This window comes from Calidris pugnax, unplaced genomic scaffold (genome assembly GCF_001431845.1).
Source record: "Calidris pugnax isolate Ruff unplaced genomic scaffold, ASM143184v1 scaffold51, whole genome shotgun sequence".
In the NCBI taxonomy this organism is placed as follows: Eukaryota; Metazoa; Chordata; class Aves; order Charadriiformes; family Scolopacidae; genus Calidris; species Calidris pugnax.
Window position 1 is genome coordinate 649,246 of NW_015090797.1, and position 25,007 is coordinate 674,252.

Below are 25,007 nucleotides of genomic sequence, written 5' to 3' on the forward strand. Positions count from 1 at the left end.
GTACAAGAATTTCAGATGATAGCAAAAAAAATTACTAAATAGCTCATGAAGGGCCTGTTCCATCCCCCATTGAAGTCAATGGGAATCTTTTCATTGACTTCAATGGGTATTGGATCAGACCCAAATTGAAAAGATCAATAGCACAGACATTAGGATAAAAGAGCAGCTATGCCCTCCTCTAGAAAAAGAACACGAGTTCAATTCAAACAACAGATTACAGGAAGGAACCAGTTGGGGAGAACTTTTTTCTTCTCCTTTGAAAAAAAAATCTGCAAGAGAACAGCAATTCAAGATCCTGAGAGCTAAATCTCACAGAGTTGTAAGTAAAGCTCATCTTCTACTATCCTCTGAATAGATGGGGGTGACTGACACTTTGAGAGACTGGGACCACTGTTTGGTCTTTGGTTAAGAGCGCAGAACGAAGATTCAATAAAGTAATTTCACTCCTTCCACTGAAGCATCAAAGCTTCAGAAAGAACTCATCTAACATTCTCAAATGCAAAAACTAGAAGCCCCAGTATCTATCTGAGAATCTACAATGGCAACTCCCATTCTTCAGCATGTTATAAGGTTGGTAGAATTAGGGGCCGTCAAGATACTATAACACTCAATTGTCATGTTTCATACTCAGGGTTTTGCTGGAGACAGAAGAAATCCTTAATTCTGGCCATTTAATCCAGGTCCCTCTCTCAATTTAAGGGTGTATCTTGGTCATTTATATTTAGAAACAGAGGACAATTGCCTTTTTGTCAACTTAGTAGTCCAGAAGGATGTGATGTTTAAGTTTTTATTCATTAGCTTTCAAACAGTCCGATCTCTACCCATTCCCTATCACAAGTTTCCTTGAAAATGAGGCAAAGATATTTTTAGGAACTTGAACAATTGCCTTCAAGATTCATTTTCATTCCACCATCCTCTGACATTATACATACATTCCTGCCTTTACACGTACACCCCAAATTGATTAATCCAGCATACTAGTTTCCACTCTCATTTAGCAACACAGCTCTCAGCAAGCACTGCTGTGTTCAGGAGCAGTGCTTCGGGCCTCTTCCTACTTACTGCTCCCCCCATTTGCTTTTCTTCAGTTGCTCAACCCAACTGTGCAAGCACTGCTCAGTGTGTTCTGCTTCCAGCTTTGAAGCAGAGAAACCTCTTGATAGAAGCAGGGAGGCAGGGGCAACAACTAACTAACCAGAAAGGAGAAATTGCCATATCAGATCAAGGTGAAAAAACAGGGAGGAATAAATGGGATCCAGAGGATCAGGGCTTTCTGGGAGAGGCAAGGAAGACACAAGCAAAAGCCACTAATTTTTCAACACAGAAAGAGCAAAAGAAAGAAGAGAGGCATGAAGAAAAGGAGAGAAAAACATTATGTTTTTTAAAAATAGAGAATAGCCATGCTGCCAGAAACCACAAGCAATATAGATAAATACATTCTAGAAGTTCGTAGGAGTGATCAGGGAATGGCAGAACTGACTATATTTGAAGCTAGGAAAACATTTTACAGGTAAGAAAAGGCAAAGTGATATACAAATAAAACTAAATGTTTCTTGATGGAGCAGATTTTCATCTTCCATAATTTGAAGTTGGGACTAAAACCATTTCACATTACTTCCTCAACTTCCTTTCTGCTCCTGCCCACTCATTTCTCTTCTGCTCACCTTCTTTTCACACTTTGTCCTCAAGAGCAGTACTGCTACTTGACTTTTATGTCACCCTGCCAGGACTTAGCCTATGGATCTACTGGAACCAAAAATAACTCAGAAAGCTCTCCAAACATGAGCACATGAACGCTTTCTAAAAGCAGTCCCAAATGGGAAGGATGGCTTTCCTTGTTTACAAAGTCATAATAAAGAAAGGTTTTTAACATAATTGCATAATAAATATGTTTTACACTGCAGAGGCTAAAATTAAGGTAACATCTAATTAAAAATGAAAATACCTTTCTGTTGATACTGAGTCTATTTGGACCTACAGTGCTCAACATCAAAAGACCTATTAAAACTTGAGGGAAAAACTCCTTCAGCAGATTTCATGTGGTTTCCTAGGTGAGGGGGCTGGCTGTAATCATTTTAAAGAGGAATCTGGGCTGGCTACGGGTCCATTCACCCAGCTCTGCTCAACTCAGTCGTATCTGATCAGTTCTGCCCCTTGACGAAAGTTGGGATTTTATTTTCCCCTCTAACAATTTGCTTCATTCCCCTCAACTTCCAGTTACTGATTACTGTACAGTCATTTGTAGTTAACAGGTAAGTCTAACGCAACATCCAGCCCAGATCTGCAACACACCATTGTGCAAATTCATTCATTATGTGGCTGTGCTTAAACCCCACTTACGAATACCATCTGCGTTCACAGGTTACTTAGGAAAATACATGTATAAGCAAAGTACAGAAAGCTGTACAGTATAAATCTAAGAAATACACACAGCAGCCAGGCACAGACAACTAACAAACATTTTAAATACAGTGACAATGCAGTAATTATCCATACTTCCTTCAGTATGAAGGAAATTTATCATGCCGTATTTACAGTATAATACTGTCCCAGAATCTATTTATAAAGGTCTCACTCAAGCATTCAAGTGCAGGAATAAAATAACTGAGAAAGGAGGAGAGAGATCAGAAGCAGAGGGTGGGAATTAGAAATAGAACAGTGCACAAAGCCACAAAGTGATAAGTATTGTTTACCTGTCAGTTGACATTGATTAATCTTGTGTTCTGTGATATCACTCAGTGACTCAAACACCTGGAGGCAGCTTTCACAGCTGTGCACAGCTTCTTCTTCTAACTCCTCCCCTTCATCCAGCCTTTTCTTGCAGTCTAGCACTTCTCCATCTTCTGTCTTGTCTTCTAGTTTACAGTTAGGGTCTGAAAGAAAATCAAGACCGTGATGTCAGGCATCTAAAACAGAACCTTTAAAAAGATAAAAAAAAATAAAGATAGGTTCTTGTGGTAACAATGAGAAGAAACACATTTGGTATGAGCCGGCAGCACACTGTAGATTTTATTGCTAAATAAGCAAAGGAGGCTTTTTCCTTAATTTTTTTCTAATCTCGATGAAAGGAGAATTTCCCTTCTACTCCCACAAACACAGCTCCATTTCTCACTCAAGCAATTCTTCCATGCCTCAATGTTAGGTTTGTCAATTTTATCACAGCTATTGAAACTGCTTTGATCATTGTAAGAAAGGATAAACCACCTATGCAATTAGTTTTCAATGAAAAGAAAAATCAAATCAATGAGTGTGCAGGAACTTCTTTTCACTGCTAACTACAGTGTTTCACAGGAAATTACCAGAATTAAGAGACTAACAAATTTAATTTACATAAACATGAAATTAATCTTGATTTTACGAGCCGCTCCAAATACTCCATCACCACACTATTTGACACAAACAAAGCCCTGGAAAGATTATACCCTGGGTCAAACGCTGCAAATGCTTTGAACTTGTGCATGACTTAAGACAAACCCGCTAAAGTTTCTGCATTTGCCAGATCATGGAAAACTGGAAACTAACTATTGTAAAACCTGAAGAGTGCACAAGGAGAGCTTTGTCTGTTCGACATGTTAACAAGCATTTTGGGGATACTGGGATAGCTCTAGCCTCACAGCAACAGTCCTGAGTCCAGTTGAAGCTTCTACACTGGAAGAAATGTGCGGTCTCACCACCATCCCCTGTGCCCAGAGAAGCCACACAGCTCGCTGCACCACCTCAGCTCTGCAGACGACCCGCGCAGAGCGAGATAATGTAAAGTCTCGAACTTTTCCTCCTCTGAGGAGCAGCAGAGTAGCTTTAACTACTCCTGACTTTTTGCCCACTTTACTAAAAGCTTCCTTCAAACGACAGAAATAAAACAATCTGTCTTCCCTAATAAAGCAAGCTGGCACTTAACTTTGTTTTTCCTTGGGAACCACAGTACAACAAGTGAAATGCAGAAGAAAAATGGTTGTGTACATTCCAGCAAAAGGAATGCAAGTGTTTTACCACTTTTCCCTTTTCTGCTTTGGCCACCTCATCTTTCTTTTTAGATATTTGAGAGAGCTGAGACTGAAACAAGTCATTTTAGAAAACAAGGACAAACTCATATAATAACAGGAGATTGTGCAAGTGCATTTTAAGACGTTACGCTCTTTAGCCAAGGGGGTGAGTAACCAGGAGGAGGCTTCCTGTCCATGGCAACACAGAGGTGGTCTCTGTGAACCCACTTCATTTAGCGTTGCAATTGATTAGGATCTTGCACAACTACTTGAAAGGAGAGAAACTGAAACATGCTAACACTGAAGTCAAGTTAGAATGGGGAAGGGGTGCGGAGGAGAAAGAGGGTGATTCCACTTTAAACCACTCTTAAATCCTCTCTCAGGACCCTACAGTGATGTGGGACCAGCCATCCCTGTATTTGCCACTGCGCACAAAGCGTGGGCGTTCTTGCTGCCCACCACAAAGGTCAGGGCTCTCATCATCTTTCTACATCCTCTGGTCCACACTGCTGCACCCTGCCCTTCAACTGCTCAAACACACACGGACCCGCAAGCAGAAGCTGGAAATGACCCATGTCAGGAAGCCTTCCTCATGCTATGTGGCTCGTGATCAAAACCGAGGAATTTCTTTGACAGGGGTAAAGGGCAGAATTTATTTTTAAGGGAATTCTATTACAGAGGGAAACCAGATTAATTTTTTAAAATAAAAAACACATTCTGAAGGCAAAAATACATTTGCTGTGCAAAAGCCCTGCCTACACACTGAGTGCAATCCTTATACGACAAATTACATTCAAAAGGTTCTTCCAAGAGTGAAAACTTCCACTTAGGCAGCCACTTCCAAACAGAGGAGTAGTCTGCAAATTTGCACACGAAAAAGGGATGCTAATTAAGTAAAAAGACTTTATGGCATTTTAGCCATTGTTGAATGCTCTGAATCTAATAACTTCCATTGCCACTTCATTTTCCAAGATATTTTGCAAGATTAAAAAATGCAGTTAGGAGATCACCAGGTTATAAGCAGTTCAGAAGAAGAAGTAATTGTCTTAACCATTGCAAACTGACCCCAACATCATTAAACACTTGTTGGAAGGCAGCATGTGCACATCGCATACTATTAGTTGTTCAGCTCAAGCTCCCAGTTTCATCTCATAAAACTGACAGCACTCAGGGAAATGTGGGCACTGGGTTTGAATTTTAACACGAGTATTTAAATGCTGCACATAAAGTTTACAGACCTGTTTGTTTTAAAATAAGGGTAGTGTCTGACTTTGCTTTAAGTACAATGCTGAAGGAAAGAGAAGGGAAGGGAGGGAATTCTCAAGACTTATTATTCAGAAACACTTGCGCTTTACAGGAATTCAGCAATACACACACACGTAGGCACACGTGCACCCCTTAGTGCACAAAAGCCTAAAGAATCGCTCAATTTAAAGCTTCCTACTTAGAGACTGGTTATTAAAATTAGAATCATTTTAAGACTAATAAATGTTTTGCTTCTCCTTCTGCATTTGCAGATATAAACTCTACAGGGACAGAAGTCAGTCAAGCTTATTCCCTTCTGCCGCAACTTTAGAATACATGCTCTAGCCAACTGGCACATTTGTTTTTAGGTCAACACTTAAGTGGGACCCTCTGGGACCTAGGTTCGAGTTTAGCCTACGACAGCTTTGTGAAATGAGTTCTGGCAGTCTCAGCCCCTCTCAATGAATGCATTTCCACTGTGATCCGCTTCCATGAAGAGATGTCACCACCAAAATAAAAAGATATTTAAAGAGAGAAAATAATATCATTTGGACACTTTGTGAATAGATAGCTTTTCTGTTACAACAACTAATATCTTCCATCAAGAGCTGGTCTAGCCTTGAATAGTTACTTAAACTGAGGACAAGCCGCCTTATTTGAGCTGCTCTTTTGAAATACTAGAATACTAGAAATGTGCTTTATAAATGCAATATGCATACATCTATACTTTCTCCTTAACCTCCTGTTCAAAGCTCACGCTCACATACAGACTTCAGGGCAAATGTCATTCATCTCCCACATTTCTTTCTCCCCAGTATCTGCAACAATCACAGCTGCAATTCCCTCAACAAAGACTGTCTTCGTAGCAGGATTACCTTTCCCAACATCTGCAAATGCCACTGTCATTTCCAGAGGCTTCCCTCCCCTAATTCAGAGGATGCCATGCATCAACTGAAATTTTTCAATACACGTCAGCAACAATACACACATCAGCTCCACCTGCAGATATCATTGAAAATTATCTACTATGGAAAGGAGGGTTACTTTTTTTGGAACAGAAACAAATTCAGCCTATTAGGGCACTTAAAAAAAAAGAAAAAAGAAGAAGAAGAGAAAGAACAGTTGTCTTCTGTTACTGCTTATGTTAACATTATTTATAAATGGAAATTAAAAGAAGCATGATTTTCTCATTACTATGTTCCCTGGCAGGTGGTTCTCCCCTTCCCTTCTTCTTCCTCCTCATAAGGGATGTTATTGCTGTAGCTTGGTCTAATAAAACTGCAACTTTGGGGAAAATGAAAAATTGCATTGGCTTAAAAGTGTTGGAGGCAATAAAGCCATGGACTTCAATTAATTTCAAGTATGGGAGCGGTTTAAGGCCAACCAGCAGAAATTCTATTCTGCCTATGTAAAAATGAGGTTTCACCACATTTACTTTTTATAACCCATATAAAAGTCAAGTAAAAGTAATGAATATCTAAAAGCCATCTCAGTGGACTGGCAAAGACTATCTGTATTCTTGAAACTCATCTGACATATTTCTGCCTATGCTACAAGGATCCATAGCTAATCACAACTAAAACATCAAACTACCAAGAAAACAACCTCCTTTCCAACCCATTTCACTGCCTTGCAGTAGACCTCCTTCCAAGCTACTTCTGCATGGAAAAGTGCTGGCAAAAGAAAGGAAAACTTAGATCATGTGGTTATAATTATTACCAGGCAAGGAATATTTCTTCAGCTCAGTGGTAAAGTAAAACTCTGTCGCTCTCTGCTCCCAATAGTGTCCATCGCAAAACAACTGCCTCATTAAATCTCTGCAGTAAGATTAATATGCCGTAGCTGCACTACATTTATAACTTGGTACTCTATAAAAAGCACATTTAATGGTTAGAGCCAGAGCTTAGATACAAAGTATTACTATAAAAACTTCTGGCAGTGTGTACACAGTGTGGGCCTTCTGTACTGCTTGCGCTATCAGAAGGTTTTTTGTTTTTAATATCGACACTGCATTCTTGCTATAGAGAAAACCACAATGTTAAATCTTGCCTCGAAACAGACGGAGAACAACACAGGACATGATGGGAAATAAATAACTAGCATGACAACTTAACCATTGAGAATTATTTTAAGAAAAAAATGCAGAAAAGCAACCATTCCTTGTCATATTGATCTCCAGTTTTGCAGTCCTCTATTTTTCAACTTCATGTGTCTACAGCAGTACAAGTTTGCTTTTTTTCAAGTTTGTAGATAGCTAAATGGAGACATAAGTACATTCAGAAGAGTTTGAGAGGATTCCCGTTAAAAAAGCAGAGAATGCTCTCACTTTTATTTCCTCTTTTCACACAATATAGTTTATGCTCAGAGCCACTAGAACCTATAAAAGGTACCAAACACCAAACACAAACCCACAGAACACACACACAAGAGAAATATAAAGTCTTCCAGCTGAAGAAAAAATTAACTGCATTCTTCACCTTCAGATGAGGAACAGCTCCAACTGTTCTCAAACAAATTACCTACAATTATTCAGAGAGGACTAGCCTTCTAGGAATATCCTTAAGGAGTCAGTCCTTACTCCAAAAGGTGACCTCAGCTGAATGAATGAGACTATTCAGATGAGTCAGTCCTGCTCTTCAGATAAAATTCTGTGGAATCAGTACCAAAGACAGAAGTAAAGTATTTTTTTGCATTCTCAGAAGCATATTAGAGAATATAAAAGCCCTTGTTGGTATTGGGAACTAACAATTATTTCTTCATTATTATTAACAATACATGTCCCTGTGATCCTGACTCAAAACCGGCTTTGTCTACCAAATTTCACTGATTTAAAACTAAGGAGCCCTAGTTAATTCCTGACTGGTAAGAAATTATACAAACAATCCTAAAGGAAATTACGCTTATCCACATATTTTACAAATATGAAAATAGTTTAAGTGGAATGAATATCCAAGTTCATCTGAAATGACACAGGGTGGGGGTTTATGTGGGGGACATAAGGAAGGATTATTGTTAACAGAAAAAAAAAGGAAAAAGAAAACAATAGAAAAAAAAAAAAGAAAAAAAAAAAAAAAGAAAAAAAAAAAAAAAGAAAAAAAAAAAAAAAGAAAAAAAAAAAAAAAGAAAAAAAAAAAAAAAGAAAAAAAAAAAAAAAGAAAAAAAAAAAAAAAGAAAAAAAAAAAAAAAGAAAAAAAAAAAAAAAGAAAAAAAAAAAAAAAGAAAAAAAAAAAAAAAGAAAAAAAAAAAAAAAGAAAAAAAAAAAAAAAGAAAAAAAAAAAAAAAGAAAAAAAAAAAAAAAGAAAAAAAAAAAAAAAGAAAAGAAAAGCATGCAGCACTTTAGAAGCATCTCACTTTCAGTTGGCTGACCTACAAAAGGCAGAATTTCTAATTCTCAGGAATTGAAAGGTGAGGGGAGAGGAATGTTATTTTCCATTGCAAGCCCCAAGAATGCATTCTAAGCTGAAACGGAGAGGGAAGAGTGCAGGCTGTGCAAAAACACCCCGATACAGAAATCCCTCACACTGTTGTCAAACGGTAAGCAAGCACTAATGAAGGAATTCAGCATTACCAGTCTGTGCGGCTGTGTGTCCCACACCTGCCTGCTGGTCCTCTGTTTCATTTTCTTCTACTGTCAGAAAAAGGTAAACAGAACAAAAACAAAACAAAAAAAAAAAGATGTTAGGTAGGTAGCTGAAGTGTTTCAAGCATCTTTACACCAGCTTCAGTTCTGAAAGCCAGTAATGCTTGTACAACACGGGCAAGAAAAGCTGCACTGCAAAGTGCGAAAGTGTAGACCAGACCAAAACAGACTATGTTGCTGTATGGAAGTTACAAATCTGAGAACAGAGTGACCAAATCAGTTTCATGGATTAAAAAACAAATCAAATTTCCACTGGGAGATTTGTCATCAATGCACTGTATTTGATTATGGAAGTAAATAAGAGAATAATTCTGGGCTTTAAGATTCTACTCGCTCCACACGGATAAGAGAAAGCCTTCTCCTGGCAGACGGGAGAGGTGCGTGTGCTAATTCATACATAAGCTTTAAAAAAATAATAATAATAATCCTATAGTCAGTAGCAAACATCTCAGCAGTGCAGACAGCCTTGCAAAGGAGAACTAACCCCATGCTGTTTTACTGTATACACCATGCCAGCATCTTTCCCTTGGCTCACAGCTTTCCAGAGCAGTAGAACTAAAAACAATACAATTCTTGTCAGATTCACTATTCAAAACTTGTTGGGGGAGAGTGAACCTAACAAGAGCCATTCTGCTGCTACTTTGAAAAATTAGAGAGAGCTGTTCTCATATGCTCTGATATGATGCCTAAGATTGACTCTCCCAAAGCAAAAGTAAGGGAAGAGGTAAAAGGCAGAACCATCTTTTTTTTTTTTTTTTTTTTTTTTTTTTTTTTTTTTCTCCCAAAGACCAAGTTCTTTGAGTTAGAGAACAGCGGAGAGAAAAAAATTCATTCTCCATCCACAGGGGAAAAAGCTGAAAGGGGAAAGACTGCACTTTTACAGCATTTCCACTCCCAAGAATTCAGACCTCAAAAATAATCATGCAACTGAGTTAAAATCCAAAGATTTGAGGTTTGTTTTTTTTCTGGTTCTTGGGACAAGAGAGTGCAACACTTAGGATCACATATAAATCTAGACATATATTCAAAAGAAGAGATACATATACACACTCCACAGGTACCTCTTTTCCTCCTCCGCCAACCCCAAGGCTTCATACAACTGGTTGTTTCTAGAATCTGAGTTTCTAGAAAAAAAACACCAGTTTTCATAAGGACACTCTTAGGACACCAGAAACTTGAAACACAGTGCATATATTAAAAAGAGTCAAGTACAATCTCTGGAGGACTCTAAACATTCCCTGTCTCTGTCCCAGAACTGTGGCTAATAACCACACTCTTCTCATCAACAGAGATCTGATGAAGTTTCCCCAGCCCTGAAGTAAGCCAAGTATTTCACAAAATATGATTTTATGAGCTGACTGGTTCAATTGAACTTGTATTCTGCAGCCGTGAAGTTACCAGTACTTCAGCTGTGATAATACTGTATGATTTTTCTTTGTTATGCTGAAGCAGTCATCCCAGCAGTCCTCATAGCTAAAGGAAACTGGTCAGACAAAGAAAGCAATGGGAAAAGCTCGCAAAAAGCTGAGCTTCAGGGAACACGTGCTCAAACGCAAACTAAGCTAAATAGATTTTTCGCTAGGGCAGTACAGATTGATAAGACTCATTAATACAGCAAGAAAAATAATGAATACAATTAGTATAGAGTTTAAAAAACCAACAGAGATACCACCTTTTGTGACCTCCTCAAAGCCCCCAGTGAAACTTCAGCAGCAGCCCTGCCTGACCCTGTTCATGCCCACCACCAGCTGTTGATCCATTCCCAAAAAATTATCTCAAGAACAAGCTCTAAAACCGAAAGATGAGTCCACTTTTCCATCCCTCAAGAGGAACTCATCTTGTTCACCAATACCTACTGATCAACCTAATTAAAGGTTGGAGATATATCTATTATCTATCAACAAAATCCTCAACCATGACACATAAGTTTGAACTCAGCCCACAAAGGCAACTAAAAATCTCTACCATTGTTAAAGCCTCAAGATGGAATTGAGGTGCCCAAACATGAACTTTTCAAGAACGAATTCCCAAGTGGCAAACTTAGAAGTATAGCAGCTACCTGCTAAGAAGTAAACAAGATCTACTTGTTCAAAGTGGATGTCTATTTATGAGTGTATGCAAACCAAAATGCAAGTGTTCATCTTTTCTCCTGTTTCGTACTGAATGTTTACTGCCACCAGCTGCGGTGCCAGAATCTCTTGCTGCCAGTGAGAAGTAATCACACACTGAAATGTGCTCAGCTTTGCACTGCTGACCTGGTGGGTCTTCAAATGGAAAAAAAAACAACAAACAAAACCCAAACATGGACATTGCATAACAAATTGTTTTCATGTATGTAATTTTGTTATGTAAAAGCATGCCAGTGTACGCCTTGTGAAACCAAACGTTTAGAACTTCCCTGAAATTTAGGGATCTGAAAATTCTGTGAGAGCTGAGATTTGTTTTCAACAAAGCAAACCACTATGTCTTTATTACACTAAAAAAAGAAAAAAGAAAAAAAAAGAGGAAACAAGCATCAGAGAAGGTAACTTTGTTATTAGCATCTTTCTAAACTGCTGTTCAAGCCCTTCAAGGATTCTCAGTCACAATAGAACCAAGTAGGTCACTGCAGGCCATGGCACAAAGACTTGCTAATAATATTCAACTAGGGATGTATTTGTCAGGAAAATTAAAAACGCATTTAAGGAGAAATATAGTAAAAGGAATAAGAAAACTACCCCACAAAACCCACAGAATTAGGGAAATCTTAGCATTAGCACAAATCAACTGCAAAATAGCATCTCATTTTCCTTTGCATTAAGTTAGATCACTCCTGCAGCTATCATGAGTGTTTGTTACAGTAAGTAAGGTACAGCTGGTAGCATCAGATAAGCTCCCAATCAGCACTTTATGCCTTTCCACAACCAGATTCTGAAAACTTCAGTGCTATTTCAGCTCTCAGACCAATGTTAAGATCACCTGACTATGAAAGACAGTGTGACATGCAGCCAACGTTAACTTCCCTTAAACATTAACTATACCGTTTTCTTTCAGGAGAGGAGGGCAACTTTAAACAGAACCTGTATAACAAAGTGCTTTACATTTTGCTAACCAAAACCATTTCTCTAGCACTACCATGAAATGTAAGTAAAAAAAGCCACAAGGATGATATGCAGACAAAACAGTAGCATGCATGCCCTATTATTAATTCAAACAACTTAGGGATGTCATCTTCATTACAGCATATACCACATCCTAGCATAAGGTAAGATAAAGTCTAGATAACCAAGTCGTAGAACACTATAAAAGGAGAGGCCTCAGGAAACCAGGACAATAGCTTATGAATTAGACTAATGAATAAGTGATGTTACTGCTAAACAGCACTTCTAGATACATTTGAAACAATGTTGTCACAAAAGCAACAATATTCCTTGTACCTACAACCATGTGTTTATGACCACAGGTCACCTATTTTGTTAGCTGCAGAAACATTTCTCAATTCACTCATCTGTTCCTTAAAACAACAAACCATCAAGTCCCTACCACATATTTTCTCAGTGCAACTTCTGAAAAACAAAACAAACAGGAACCCCAAATAATACCGAAAAAAGATCAAATCACCACAACAAATGTGGCACCACGCTTCTTGAGAGCAATTTAAAAAAGAAATAAATAAAATCTCAGTGAAGGAAAACAGAATTCCAGCATGTCAATTCTACTGCCCATTATAAAAGCTTGTGGTTTGGACAGATACCAGTTTTTAAAATTTTACTGCAAAAAACCATACCTCTAAACTGAAGCTGTATCTATGTGAAAGGTTAGGACATTTCAGCTTTGGTATAGCTAGTGTCCAAGGCAAACCCTGGTTTCAATTCAGAGTACCTCCCATCCTCAGGCTGCTGAATGTCAACTAAGACCAACTATTCTTTTTTTTAAAGAAAAAAACAACACAACAAACCACACCAAAACCAAACAGAACAAGAAATCAAGTAGTGCCATTAAAGCCAGCCAATGAGGAAAACCCGTGGGAATTTTTATATAGAGGGCCTAAAAATAGAATTAATCTCCTGACTGCTCTACAGCAACACCTGCTGATGAATGAAGATTTCACCCCTTTTGCTTAGAACCTCTTCATGGGACACATGGTTAGCCTATAAAGGAGGGAGATTATTTTATAAAGTTAGTACAAAATATACACAGATCTTCTAGCTTGAAAAATCTCATTCATATTCTACTCAGTAACCAGGATTCCCCTTCACTGAAGAGTTAATCTGTAGATTTAGCACCCTAAGGAAGAGCGCAAGTCATTTCTGGTTGATGCCTGGGAAAAACCTTGTATGGAAAAGAAATGGATAAAATTAGAAATGTGAAAAAGGACATCTTCACTGAAAAGGAAGCCTTTTGGAGAACTCTGGCTAAGATTTATGGCTTCTGAGCTGTTGCAAACCATAATAAAATAAATGCAAAAGATAATTGAAAAAAGTCTATTTTCTTCTAGTCTAGGTGGGTTAATAAATTTAAAAAAAACTAACAACAACCAAAAAACCCAACAAAAACCAAAAACTACCCCAAATGCTTGAGCCTCTTTTCAGCTTGTTAAACAAAGCAGGAGAAGCCACATATCCCAAAATAAACTATAAAAATAGATTGTTATTGATTTATCCCTTCCTAAAACACATTCCTTGAGAGATGTGAAAATAAACCTAAGATAGCAACTAAGACTGTCAGGATAGGAAGTTTAGAATATATATTCTTAACTTGCACTTTGCATTTCCTATAATTCAATACTTAATCTATAAATTTCCATCAGCATATGATTAGTAATTCAATTTAAAGCCATCTTTGCACAAAAGCCTTTTTTTTTTCAGGATAGTAACTTTGCCAAGTGCATCTTCAATCTACATGTTTGAATAATTTCTGCAGACAAGTAATAGAGACACTAGCTATATTAGCATAATCAATACACAATTTACCGAGTTACCCAGACAGAACAGAAATAAAACGTGTGTGCCATTATTTCAGTACCTACAAATGACTGTAATTTCTGGAAGTGTCTCTACTTTTCTTTTCCCTCCTTCTCCTTATGGCCACATGAGAAAACGAGGGCATTCATACTGCCACCATCTACAGGTAGATATTAAGTATGATTAGATAGATTAATCACGTAGCAGAGGGCGAATTTAAGAGCCAGCTACAGGAGAAGCATAGTTTCGTCTAACTCTATTATAAAGTCAGTGGATTCTGAAGATGTTTCGCACTTTGCAATAATATGCTGTGGAAATACATCACAGTGAGGGTTCAGTCAGGATACAAAACCAAAATTACAGAAGTTACAGAGTAGTAATGCAGGACACATGTCAATACATTACCTGCTAGGGCTACACCTTCCTTTGCTTTCTCCTCTCCCTAGGTACCCCTGATGCTCTAAGACTCACCTTTTAAACTCTTCTGGCCAACACATGCAAGCACAGGATTAGGCTTGTAGCTTGTTGACTATGCCACACGTGAGCAGCAATTCAGTGGGTGACTCCTGGAAGTCTACAAGCATTTCAGCCTGCTTCATAATGTCCTTTAAGATAACTGGCATTCATAAAAGTTCAGAACTGCTAAGAAAGTATTGTTTTCTGAACAGCTTCTTCTTGTATCAATATACATCTATCAGCTACTAGCCAGAAACTTGATTACCATTTTGACTCCAAATGCATATGGACCCAATGACTTTATTGTGAGAAGAGACAGAAAAAGGAAGGCATTGGCACATTATCATTTCAAATATCCAGATTCCAGAATTCTATTGAAAATTAGTTCTCTGTGTACAGTTTGTACAACTGTACAAAAAGGCAATTAATCATATGCATGAATATTTGTACTTCTGATTTGTTTTCCTTTGTGCTGTGACATACCCCTTTTCCTACTTCTACCCTCCCCACCATTGTAATAGTATTCTCTTGATACTTGGAAATGAATATTTTCCTTAGAACATTCCATAAAGCATTTTTCTTCTTGTATGTGCTTTTTCCAGAAGACAAAGCCCCTCATAGCATTCATAGTTTTGACTCCTCTCTTTAGCCTATCTCAACACTGAGCTTGGGTTTTTTTTCCCCCCTAATGTTCTTCTTGTAGAAAGACTGAATTAGGAGTTCCCAATTAGACTGCAGTGGTTGGAAAATATTATTCTTATGCTAAAATAAAGTATTTTCCTAGGCAGCACATAAACATAAAAGTAATAAATATACTTAAGTGGAAAGAAATTATGCTGAAGAAATGCTTTGGATATTCTTCCAATCCTTGATCTCAAGGATGACAGTATCCAAATGTGACAGCCTAAAGACGTCCAGTTTTACATAACATTGTGTGCAGAAAAGGCAGAAGATGCTCTTTCCTGCAGCAGAGGGAGAATTTTACAGAAATCTCAAAGCTGAGGGTGGGGAGGTATCTTTTTCTGGATAGCTGCAGTAGATTAGTAGATCAATTAATCCTGCCCAGAATGCTAACTTTGCCTCCCTAATCATTCGTCTTTTAACAAGTTTAAGGCACATATACATATGTTTATATTTTTTATTGTTTAAAGTAAACTAATAATGGTATGATATATTTTTAAAATTACGTTTCTCCAAAGAATCTTAAAGCTTTTTATAAACCTCAAGTAAATTCCAGGCATCCCTAAGACTTTGTATCATGCAATAGAATAGATTATAATGGATCTCCTAGTCAAATTGAGGACCATGGTGAGATTTAGCAAAGCAAGAGGGAAACCCTCTGGGAGTCAACTCTTTGTACCAAGGTCAGCCGTCCTGCCTGTCTCACACAGAGTACTCTACCACCATTCCTGATGTGACTGTGGGCATGCAGTCCATTTTGAGAAATGACAGAAGTTAGGAGGCTGTGATACATTTTAAGCCTAATTACCAAAGCCAATACTTAACATGAATGCTTTCAGAATGATTTTTCTCAGTATACTGTAGCTATGTATCACCTAAGCTTTCTTACTCTCTCATGGGGATAGAACTAAGAATTTCTGGTACTCTCACAGAACTGCATTTTCAACTGTGCTTAGAAAACAGGAAATTCATTAAACACTGTCTACAGAAGCCTGAACTCAGCAAGAGAGAGCAATTTGAATCAAACTGACACATGGATCACAGATCCTCAAAGTAACCAACATTATATGAGTTTGAAGACAGGTGAGGTAAGGAAGGGCTATGAGGACTTACAGGAAAGGTTACTGTAGATGATCATTGCCTTTGAAAGTTAAGTCATTTATTTATGTGCCTAAAATGAGGCACTTAAATTGAGGAGTTTGGATTGTCTGACACCATTCCAACACCGAAACAAAATACAGCTGCATGCTTTGGCTCTATTACCTAAAGACATATATTTGTCCGAGTAAGAAAACCCACCTCCTTCCAATTGAGATTATCCTTGATTTACCAGAGATCTCCATCTATTATGTACCAGGGTTTTATAGGTTTCTTTTTGATCCCTCAAACTCCCTGCTCTGTTCTAGATGACTTTCTATCATTTAGAACAGCACTCTGGTCTATATCCAGAAAGGAGCTTAGAAACCCCAAAACTAGTGAGAAGATGCTGTCTAAATTGCCAGAAGCCACTCAGGTCAGGCAGTACCTATGGTTTTACCACCCAGGCTTTCTCAGTGCTGTGCAGCTCTGTGCTGAATTCAAACCAAAGCCCCACCACGGCTGGCTAGTGATTAAGATTAAAGATTAAATAAGATTAAATATTAAGATTAAATATTCTCCTGCCTGCCCTGACTATGGACACGGTCTTACAGACTGGTTCTTCAGAGTTTACATACCTTTCCCTGGTTGCTACAAGGTACCGGCAGAAAACATGTGGGCTGAATTATCTCTTCCTTTCCCCCTCTTACCCACACCCACTCATTAGATCACTCACCCAGGATGTGGGTGGCACCAGCTCCACTTTCTTCTCTATCAGAAGGATTTGTACTCATGTCATGAGCTTCCTAAGAAAGAGCACTTACCCTCAGACTTGAGGTGCACTCATCATTGCTGTTGAAGCTGCCACACCTCCTCTATAATATTCACTGAGCTAGAAAGAAGGTGAATTAGCATGATACCTTAACCTTATTGTTTGTGGTTAGGGCACCCACATGGGAAGTGGAACACATTGACTCCAGTTCTGGTTTCACTGAAACAATGCATCAGAAATAATATTGCAGTAGGTACTTGGTGATCAGGAGCCAGGTCTCTTCTTTCTCCGTTGGCACTCAAGCCATTAGAACCCTGAGTCTTGTGTATGAGTGCTCTTTCTCATCCTCTTGTCCGACAAATACTTACACTTTTGAAAAGGGAAACGTCATTGACAAAAATAAAACAGCAACTCATACTCATAGCACAATTTGCTGCTGTGTAATGACCGATGTATTCCCTGTGAGATACAGATTCACCCTTAGACAAAGCACAGAACACAGAGCCCTGCCTCACATCCTAGCAGAGCAAATAACTTTCCCTCTTCAGTAGCGGAGAGGAAGAGCAGCAGCACAACCCAATTCCTTTTAATTTGGGAGGAAAGGAACGACCTGTCCCGTCTCCAAAAAAGCTGGATCAGATAAGTGACTGCTATGAAATACTGTATTGCATTAAACCACCCACATCTAGAACAGGGGAGGAGCCAAGACACACTATTCTTTCCAAGTTTTTCGTACTATCTCATTAAGGTAGTTCTTGCTCAACAACGTTCATAAACCCCTAACCTACCTATGAACTATAGAAAGAATCCAAACGCCTGGTGCAACATGACTATTCCACTAGGCAACCAGGCACCTGTAAATGGAGCACCGAAGCACGTGAGTCCTTTCTTTTTTTGGACCTAGCCTTAGAGCTTTCTGACCTTTCTTCACTGATTTACATTTGTATCTGGCTAGCGAGTCCTTTGCTCACCAGATTCACCAGAAATCGCAACCCGAATCTTTTCCTACACTCTAGCTCTTTATAAAAGTCATGTAATGCAATCTCTTCCCAGGGGTTGCACGCCCAGACCAATAGCAACCCATTTCCTCCTCCCATCTTCAGAGTGAAAATGTTACATCAGGCATGGATCTTGACATCCTGTTGTCCTGGAACCAGTGAATCAGAAAGTTCCTTCCTCGCAATTGTATTCTTTGGAGGTGGAAAATAATTAACTTCCCCACCCCCTTCTCCTTCCTACTGCCACTATCAAAGTTAGAAATTCACTTGACTCTGTCTGGAAAAAAAAAAAAATCCCAGCCATCGTAATTCAGCACTAGAGAAAGTTTCGTTGATCAGAGCATTCCCTAGTCTTCCCAAGGACACTGCCTCACTACATCACATCATCCAGTCCAACAACACAGCAGGTATTTTTTTGTTGTTGTTTTTAAAGTTCCTTTCAAGAAGTTAATCAGTCAATAATGGAATTTGAACTTGACAGGTTACCAAAAGAAATTAAAAACAACAACAACAAAAAAATGACTTAAAAATCAATTATCATACAATTCATTGTTTGAAATGTATTTTCCTGGCAAAACACAACCTAATAATAGTAAGGCACAACAAGTTTCAGGGACTGTATATGAAAGCCACCTACTGTGCAGTTAACCAGGACATTTAGACTTAAAAGTGCTCTAGCTTTTCCACACTGGTACGTAACACCGAGTGTCTGTGTAAGAAATTAGGAGAGAGATTTTGCACGTCCTGTTTAGTAAAGACAAAATTCCTGTTCCAGGTTATTGCCTCATATGAGAGCATAAGCTCTCCAAAAACGGGATTTGGGAAGGGAAAACACTGATACCCCCACTACAAACATCCTGTCCATTTGTCCTCAGAGCAAAAAGGTGTTCTGCTTCAGCCAAGAGGCTGTCTAACTAACGACTAGTACTGTTTGAAATTTGTAAGAAGGCTAACTAGTTACTGCTATTTTATTTTTAAAGAACCATAGTAAGCCCCTATCACATCAAAAAAGAAGAAGGGATGGGAAGTCACTATTCCAACAGATATATAAATGACTTTAAGAAATCTTGAAGGACTAAAAATCCTAACCTTAAAAAGAAAAATTGCACCTAATTGCACCTATATTTAAAAGTGAAAGTATCAGATGAATCACTCACTCAAAAAACATCCCTCTGTCTTGCTCCCAAGATAAAAAAGAAGAAAAAAAATACCACAATGAAAACACATACCCCCAAAATCTAAAATTTCATTGCACATTAACTGTGCAGGATTGGTAAGTAACAACCCTTCTGACTATACATTACACAGATTCCACTGTACAAAGAAAAGTTGCGGTACAGCACGCACAGCATCACTCTAGCTAAAGGAAAATCTAAAAGGCTCAAATGTGCACACACCAGAAGAACATGGATAACCCAGACTAAACTCTAAAAAACGAGGGGAAAAAAATCCCCTTCATCTTTTTCTCAATAATTATGCTTTATAAAGGAAGAGAAAAAAAAAGTGTTTGAAACTAAAGGAATGTGAAGTGAGGAAAAAAAGCGTGACCAGTGTTAACTACTATTGTAAATACAGAGGACAATGGTCCTGGTTCAAAAATCCCATGGAAGAGGGCAATTTTGTACAGTCTTACTGTGCGCATAAAGAAGAACATAAAGTAGATTTTTTCAGAAAGTAGGAGGGATGAATGAAAATGTTAATTATAACATGTTGTAATAAGGATACCCCCAAGATCAGGCCTATCTTTTCTGCTACGGCATAGTCCCTAGGCATATGGCTAACTACTCCTTGATCATTATCCTGGCTAAAACTAAAGCTACTGAAGTTTAGGAGACTTATATCTAACAGAATTTCTTTCATCTCTAATAATTGCTAAACTAGCATAATTACTCATACTTGAGGTGAAATAGAACCCAAGTTGTCTAAAATTAAAGTTAAAACAAACACAAAACTCACAACTTCTTTGGGTTTTGCACATTCATCTTTTGTCAGAATCTTATGCCACGTTGCATTATGATTTTAAAGCATTTAAAAGCTTCTTCTGTGCTGACTTTGTAAAGAGAGCAACTGAAAAACTTTAATGCTTTGTAGTAAGAGACTGCAAAATATATTTCAAAACAGACATGTACATTTTCACAGTACCAAATAAAACAGGCTCAACTCTTCATAGATTTGTATGTTGTCCCTTCGGGGAAAAATATATATATATATACGCATATATGCCATGGTTCTGATTTAAGTGAAACAGCGTATTTTCCCCACCCCCAGCTGAGACTGATTTTGAGCTCAGGTAGCCTTACAGGAACCAATGGAAACCATAAAATACAGCTGGGAAAAGATGCCAAGAGATCTGTCTTAAGGTATCAGTATCTATACTGTATTTTAATCAATCTAAAAAAACAACTCCAAGTATCTTATTTTCAGTGTTTTACACAGAAGAAAATAGTGAATGTCTACAGTCTACATAAAACATTATCGGTTCTTCTACATCCCTTCCTCGTGTACAATTATTCAAAAAGAAGATTTCAAAATTTCGCACAGGTTTCAAAATACTGAATCGTGTTTCAGAACAAAGAAATGAGAGCTATTAAATGAGTTGTAAATTTAACTGAATGAATTATACAGAGCAACATAAAGCCCTTCAAGACATCTTAGATGATGGCGGATAGCGTTACCCTACACATGTTGGATAAGTGCCTCCATACTGACAGCTTCCCTTGTTACACAAGTTAGCAGCAACTCAGGAAAACAAAATCAAACCAAACCAAAGACGCGGCATTTCTAAGCCTCTTAATATTGTCTTTGTCACAAGATTTCACCTTTATGGAAAGTAGCCATACAACCAGCAGCTGCTCAGATTCAGCTGTTTAGATGTTCACTCCCAATAGTACCTGCTCCTCAGAAGTAGATGGTGACAGTCAATATAACTCACGCTGGCCCCCAAAATGAGTGGGTAACACCGCTGTAACCCCACAGCTAATCAGGACCATCTATACCACTACGCATTGCCAAAGTCAATGAATATTACGAAAGGTTGGGGATGTTTTTGTTGTTACGGATTTTTTTAATATATAAAAGAGCTGGGGCATGCTTTGGCAAGCCAAAAAGAGAACACTATAAATAGCCTGCATTATAAAAGATGCTAATCTTAAATCCTCTTTGTAATTTGTTTTTTCATGTACTCTTTTATGTTCGATATCTTAATTTTTGCCCTTTTTTGGATGGCCAAATACAAGCCAGGAATCCACTCATGCATCAAACAGATGTTTTTGCTTTTCAGGCCAAATGGAATCTTACGAATTTTTTGTTCCCTCCCTATAAAATAATGATGCCAAAATAACACAGTTCCTGCAAACGGCCCGTTCAGAAAAAATTCTTTGGACCGGTGATACTGAAACTTTAAGTCAAGTTCACAGAAATCATGCCAATACTAATTGCTGGTTTTGTTTATGCTGGATTGATTATAGTCTAATCAGCAGACAATCTAATGACTTTCAAGTCTAGTCCATGCAATTTAGAAGCCGGGCAGGGTTGGGGCTGAGAATAAACATTCCAATAGTTGACGGATACACAGAAATTGAAAGACTACTGTTTGAAGGGGACCCGAATGTCAAATTGTCTCTGAACTATTGCTGCTATTAAGTAAGATTTTCGTTTCAATCCACTACTGTTCTACCTTCCTTGGCACTACACCACCTGCACCTCTGTACGAGAAGCATCCTTTTGCTTTGAATTTATGATGAGAAAACAAGTCACATTAAAACATGGGGACATTTACTCACTCCACCAACACTCTGCATGAATTGCGTTGCAGTTGTAAATTCTATCAGGATGGAAAGAGCTCCTAGGTTTCCTCAAAAAGAGGGAACAACTTTAAGAGATACTCTGGGCTTGCCGAAATACTTCAAGATACAAGCTTTCTTTAAGCAGAACACAGATATGTAAAATACAGCCGATAAATTTCTCCTCATCTTTCTAGGAACTAGCACTCAGTAATTCTCTTTCTGCAGTCTAATGCAAGATTAGATACAAAATTACAATGAGCAAAAATTTACTTTGAACTAATAACAAAATATTTTTATATTTTTTTCAAAAAGAAATCACTTTCAGAGATCAGCCCTTTTATTAAATGTGTGGGGCTGTTCTGGCTTCCTTGTGATGGCTTTTCTGACACCTACAATTTCAGTGATTTTTCACGGGTGACTTTCGCACAACGAACATTCCCTGACTTTAGCTCAGAGAAACCTGGGTTTAACGTTTTGTGGGACGAGATTTTCATTCCGGTTTGTATAAAGAATACCTGGTTTTTCTTTGCAAGTCATTCTATTTTTGTAACTTTGTTTCTAAACAAAGTTTCTCATCAAAAGCCGGTAGTAAGGGCAAAAGAAAAACCTCAAGCCCTCCCAAAACTAAAACCCCATAAACCAGAAAGGAGGGGGGAGGCGGTCAGTAACCTAAGTGTGATATCTACGAAGCATGCCAAGTCACCAAAAAAAGGTTTACCATTCAAATGGCCAAGTTAAACAAGATACTAGCGAGCTGCTCTCTGCTCTTGCTCCCTTCCCTTGCTTTCTCCTCTCAGGGGGACTCCAGCATGGATTTACTTAGGGAATGGCATTGTGCTTAGGTGTGAGGAGTTGAAGGAGTCCTACCAATTGCCCTTCCTCCATACCCTTCATTTGCAGAGTGGCTCTTTTGGGGCTTATCCACGGGTATCGTATCTCTGACTTGCCTTTCCTCACCTGCTTTTCTGCAGCGAGCCTGCTTCTCCCCACGCCCCCCCCACCAAATGCATTAGGTGATTTTGATCAGGTCAATGATACCTAATAGATTTTTTTTTTTTTTTTCCCCAGAAACTAGCCAAGGAAATGGGATAAATTAATCAGTAGAATGAAATATAGGTCAGGACTGATGAGTTTGATGCAACTGATCCTTCCTCTGCCCAAAAGAAACGGGCAGTTGAACTTCAATTCCTCCTTCCTGAAGTAAAATAAGATATTCAAATTACAGGTTTTCAGAAAGTTAATTTACTCTTCTTTCAAGGCTTTTTTTTTTTTTTTTTTTTTTGCCACAACCCTGTAGTATATTTGTAAGAGACAGTGCTTTTCACAGAAAAGAATTACAATCTTACTTTTCCTTGGAAAGATGACTTTATTATTCTTACATTGTAAGGGGCTTATCTAATGTTAGCCATGCCTTTTTTCTTTCCATCTAGGTCCAAACCTGAGATGCAATCCCCGCCAAGAGCTGGGGGACAGTCAGACCAAAGTTGGCAAGAAACCAAAACAGGAAAGGGGAAAAAAAAAAAAAAAAAGACCAAGAAGAAAGAAATAGAAACAGAATGTAAACAGAAACCAGGATTATTGAAAAAAAAAGGGTATTTTCAAGAAATAGAAGAAATTTAGTCATTAGCAACTTCTTAACACCCACCATTTCAGATGAATGTTAGTTTCAAGCATTCAGTATAAAAAACTCGATTGTCATTTTGTTTTAATGTATTTACCTGCCTTGTATCAGTATTCCCCTAAGATATAAGTTTCAAATTAAGTTATCAAAAGTGACAGACATATCAAAAATATCTCTTATATCTTCACCCCAGAAAGGATTGCTAAGTACATGACAAATTGGAAATGTAATGTGTAACTCCATATTTTATTTAGATGTAAAACAGCACTCATGAGTTTAAATAACTCATTTACATACATTCAAAGAATAGTTTTTCAGAGAAGCTATTTAAAATACTGTTTATTTTTAAACTGTAGAACTGTATTTTGTACCGACTAAATCGGTAATACTTAAGAAATAAGGAATTTAAATAAACGCTGCATTGGAGGTACAGTTGAAATTCTCCTTGCAACATTACTTACAGCTTTTGTTTGTTCGCTAAAAATGAAGATGTAATAATTGATGGGCAGACTCTTATCAATTAATTTAAATGCTAGGTCTGTGCAAGCATCTTTCAACTTCTCAGTCAAATGGCATTATTAGCCCTTTCAGAAATCTTACAATCGGACTGCTTTTAGAATACTATTAATCCCCTCCAAAATTGACATGATTCAAGAAAAATAAAACAGGGAAAATGAAAAAGACATTTGAACAAAGGCCACCAAGAATGATAACTTACTCCCCAAAGGTAATTACTGCAGCAATAATTACAGATGATGATTGATTTACTGCCTGGTTTTTGTTGAAAAATAGTAAATAAGACACTGTAAAGAAATCTCTATCATCTCTATCCTGAACATTAAGCAGTTTTCTTAAGTCAGTAGTTTATTGCCTGCAAATCCAAGCTACTCTATCTGAATCTGAAACAGCAACAATGTTGCTGTTTTCTCATTTTAGGGACTCGCAGGCTACTGGTACATAAGGAAAGCAAAGCCCATACCTCCACATAAAATGGAAGCTGTATCTTTTGTTTTAAATTAAATGTGATGCTTACAGGAAGACCTTTGAAACAAACCTCCTCTCTGTAACGCATCTCGCAAATAAGCATAACTAAACACGTCCAGTCCCTAACAGGAGAACAATTTCCTCTATTTGCCAACTGATTCGGAATGTTTATTCCTTTGCACGTAAATACTTGGAGGTCTAAGACTACGCTTCAGTTAAAGTTTCCCAGCATCTTTTTTTGCAAATATGGCTAATTGGTCGCTGTCCTACTGGCTCTAAAACTCTTAATGCGCACGTAAATAAATCCTCCCTGGGAAGCTCGGAATAGAAGTGTGCGCCCAAGCAACAGAACTTTCATTGTGGTATCATTTTTAAAAGGTAAGGGAAGAGCGGCTCGTTTGTTCTCTACAAGATGCCAAACAAAAGCACTGCTGAACCGCACAAACTTCGGTAAACTAGATACAGACGGGCAGCAGGTAAAGGAGTAAATTCAAGGCACCCTTTATTCCCTTTCGAAATATCTGGAGAGTTAAAAAAGAAAGAAAGAAAGAAAATAATAAATGCAAAAAAAAAAAAAAAAGATTTAAAGCCTGCTCTAAAGCTCACTGAAGTCAACAGGAAGACTTTGAAAAGGGAACTCCTGGAAAGAGTTGTTTCAAGCGAAGGGAACGTGGGGTTGGTGTTGGGGTTTTTTGGGGGTTTTTTTTCTTGTTTTTTTGGTGGGTTTTTTTTTTCCAGGTCCTCCTGCACAAGTCCATAAAAGCAGACCCCCCCCCCCGGCTCCTGGCTTTCTAACTCTGAAATCGCGCTGGTTCCCAGGCA

General features: G+C 38.0%; 1 protein-coding gene across 8 annotated transcripts in view; it reads right to left on the minus strand.

Moving 5' to 3' along the window:
- The window catches only part of ZNF521 (zinc finger protein 521), a 233,774-nt gene that overhangs the window by 206,007 nt on the left and 2,760 nt on the right, over positions 1-25,007 (minus strand). For 3 of the 8 annotated variants that reach the window (XM_014936979.1, XM_014936982.1, XM_014936984.1), the window contains 3 exons: positions 9,930-9,992; positions 8,797-8,856; positions 2,694-2,873 (listed from right to left, as the gene is read on the minus strand). In XM_014936979.1, the coding sequence (XP_014792465.1) occupies positions 2,694-2,873; positions 8,797-8,856; positions 9,930-9,992 (303 nt within the window). The remainder of the gene's footprint in view (positions 1-2,693; positions 2,874-8,796; positions 8,857-9,929; positions 9,993-25,007) is intronic. The other 5 variants (XM_014936980.1, XM_014936985.1, XM_014936981.1 and 2 more) reach the window with 3 other exon arrangements.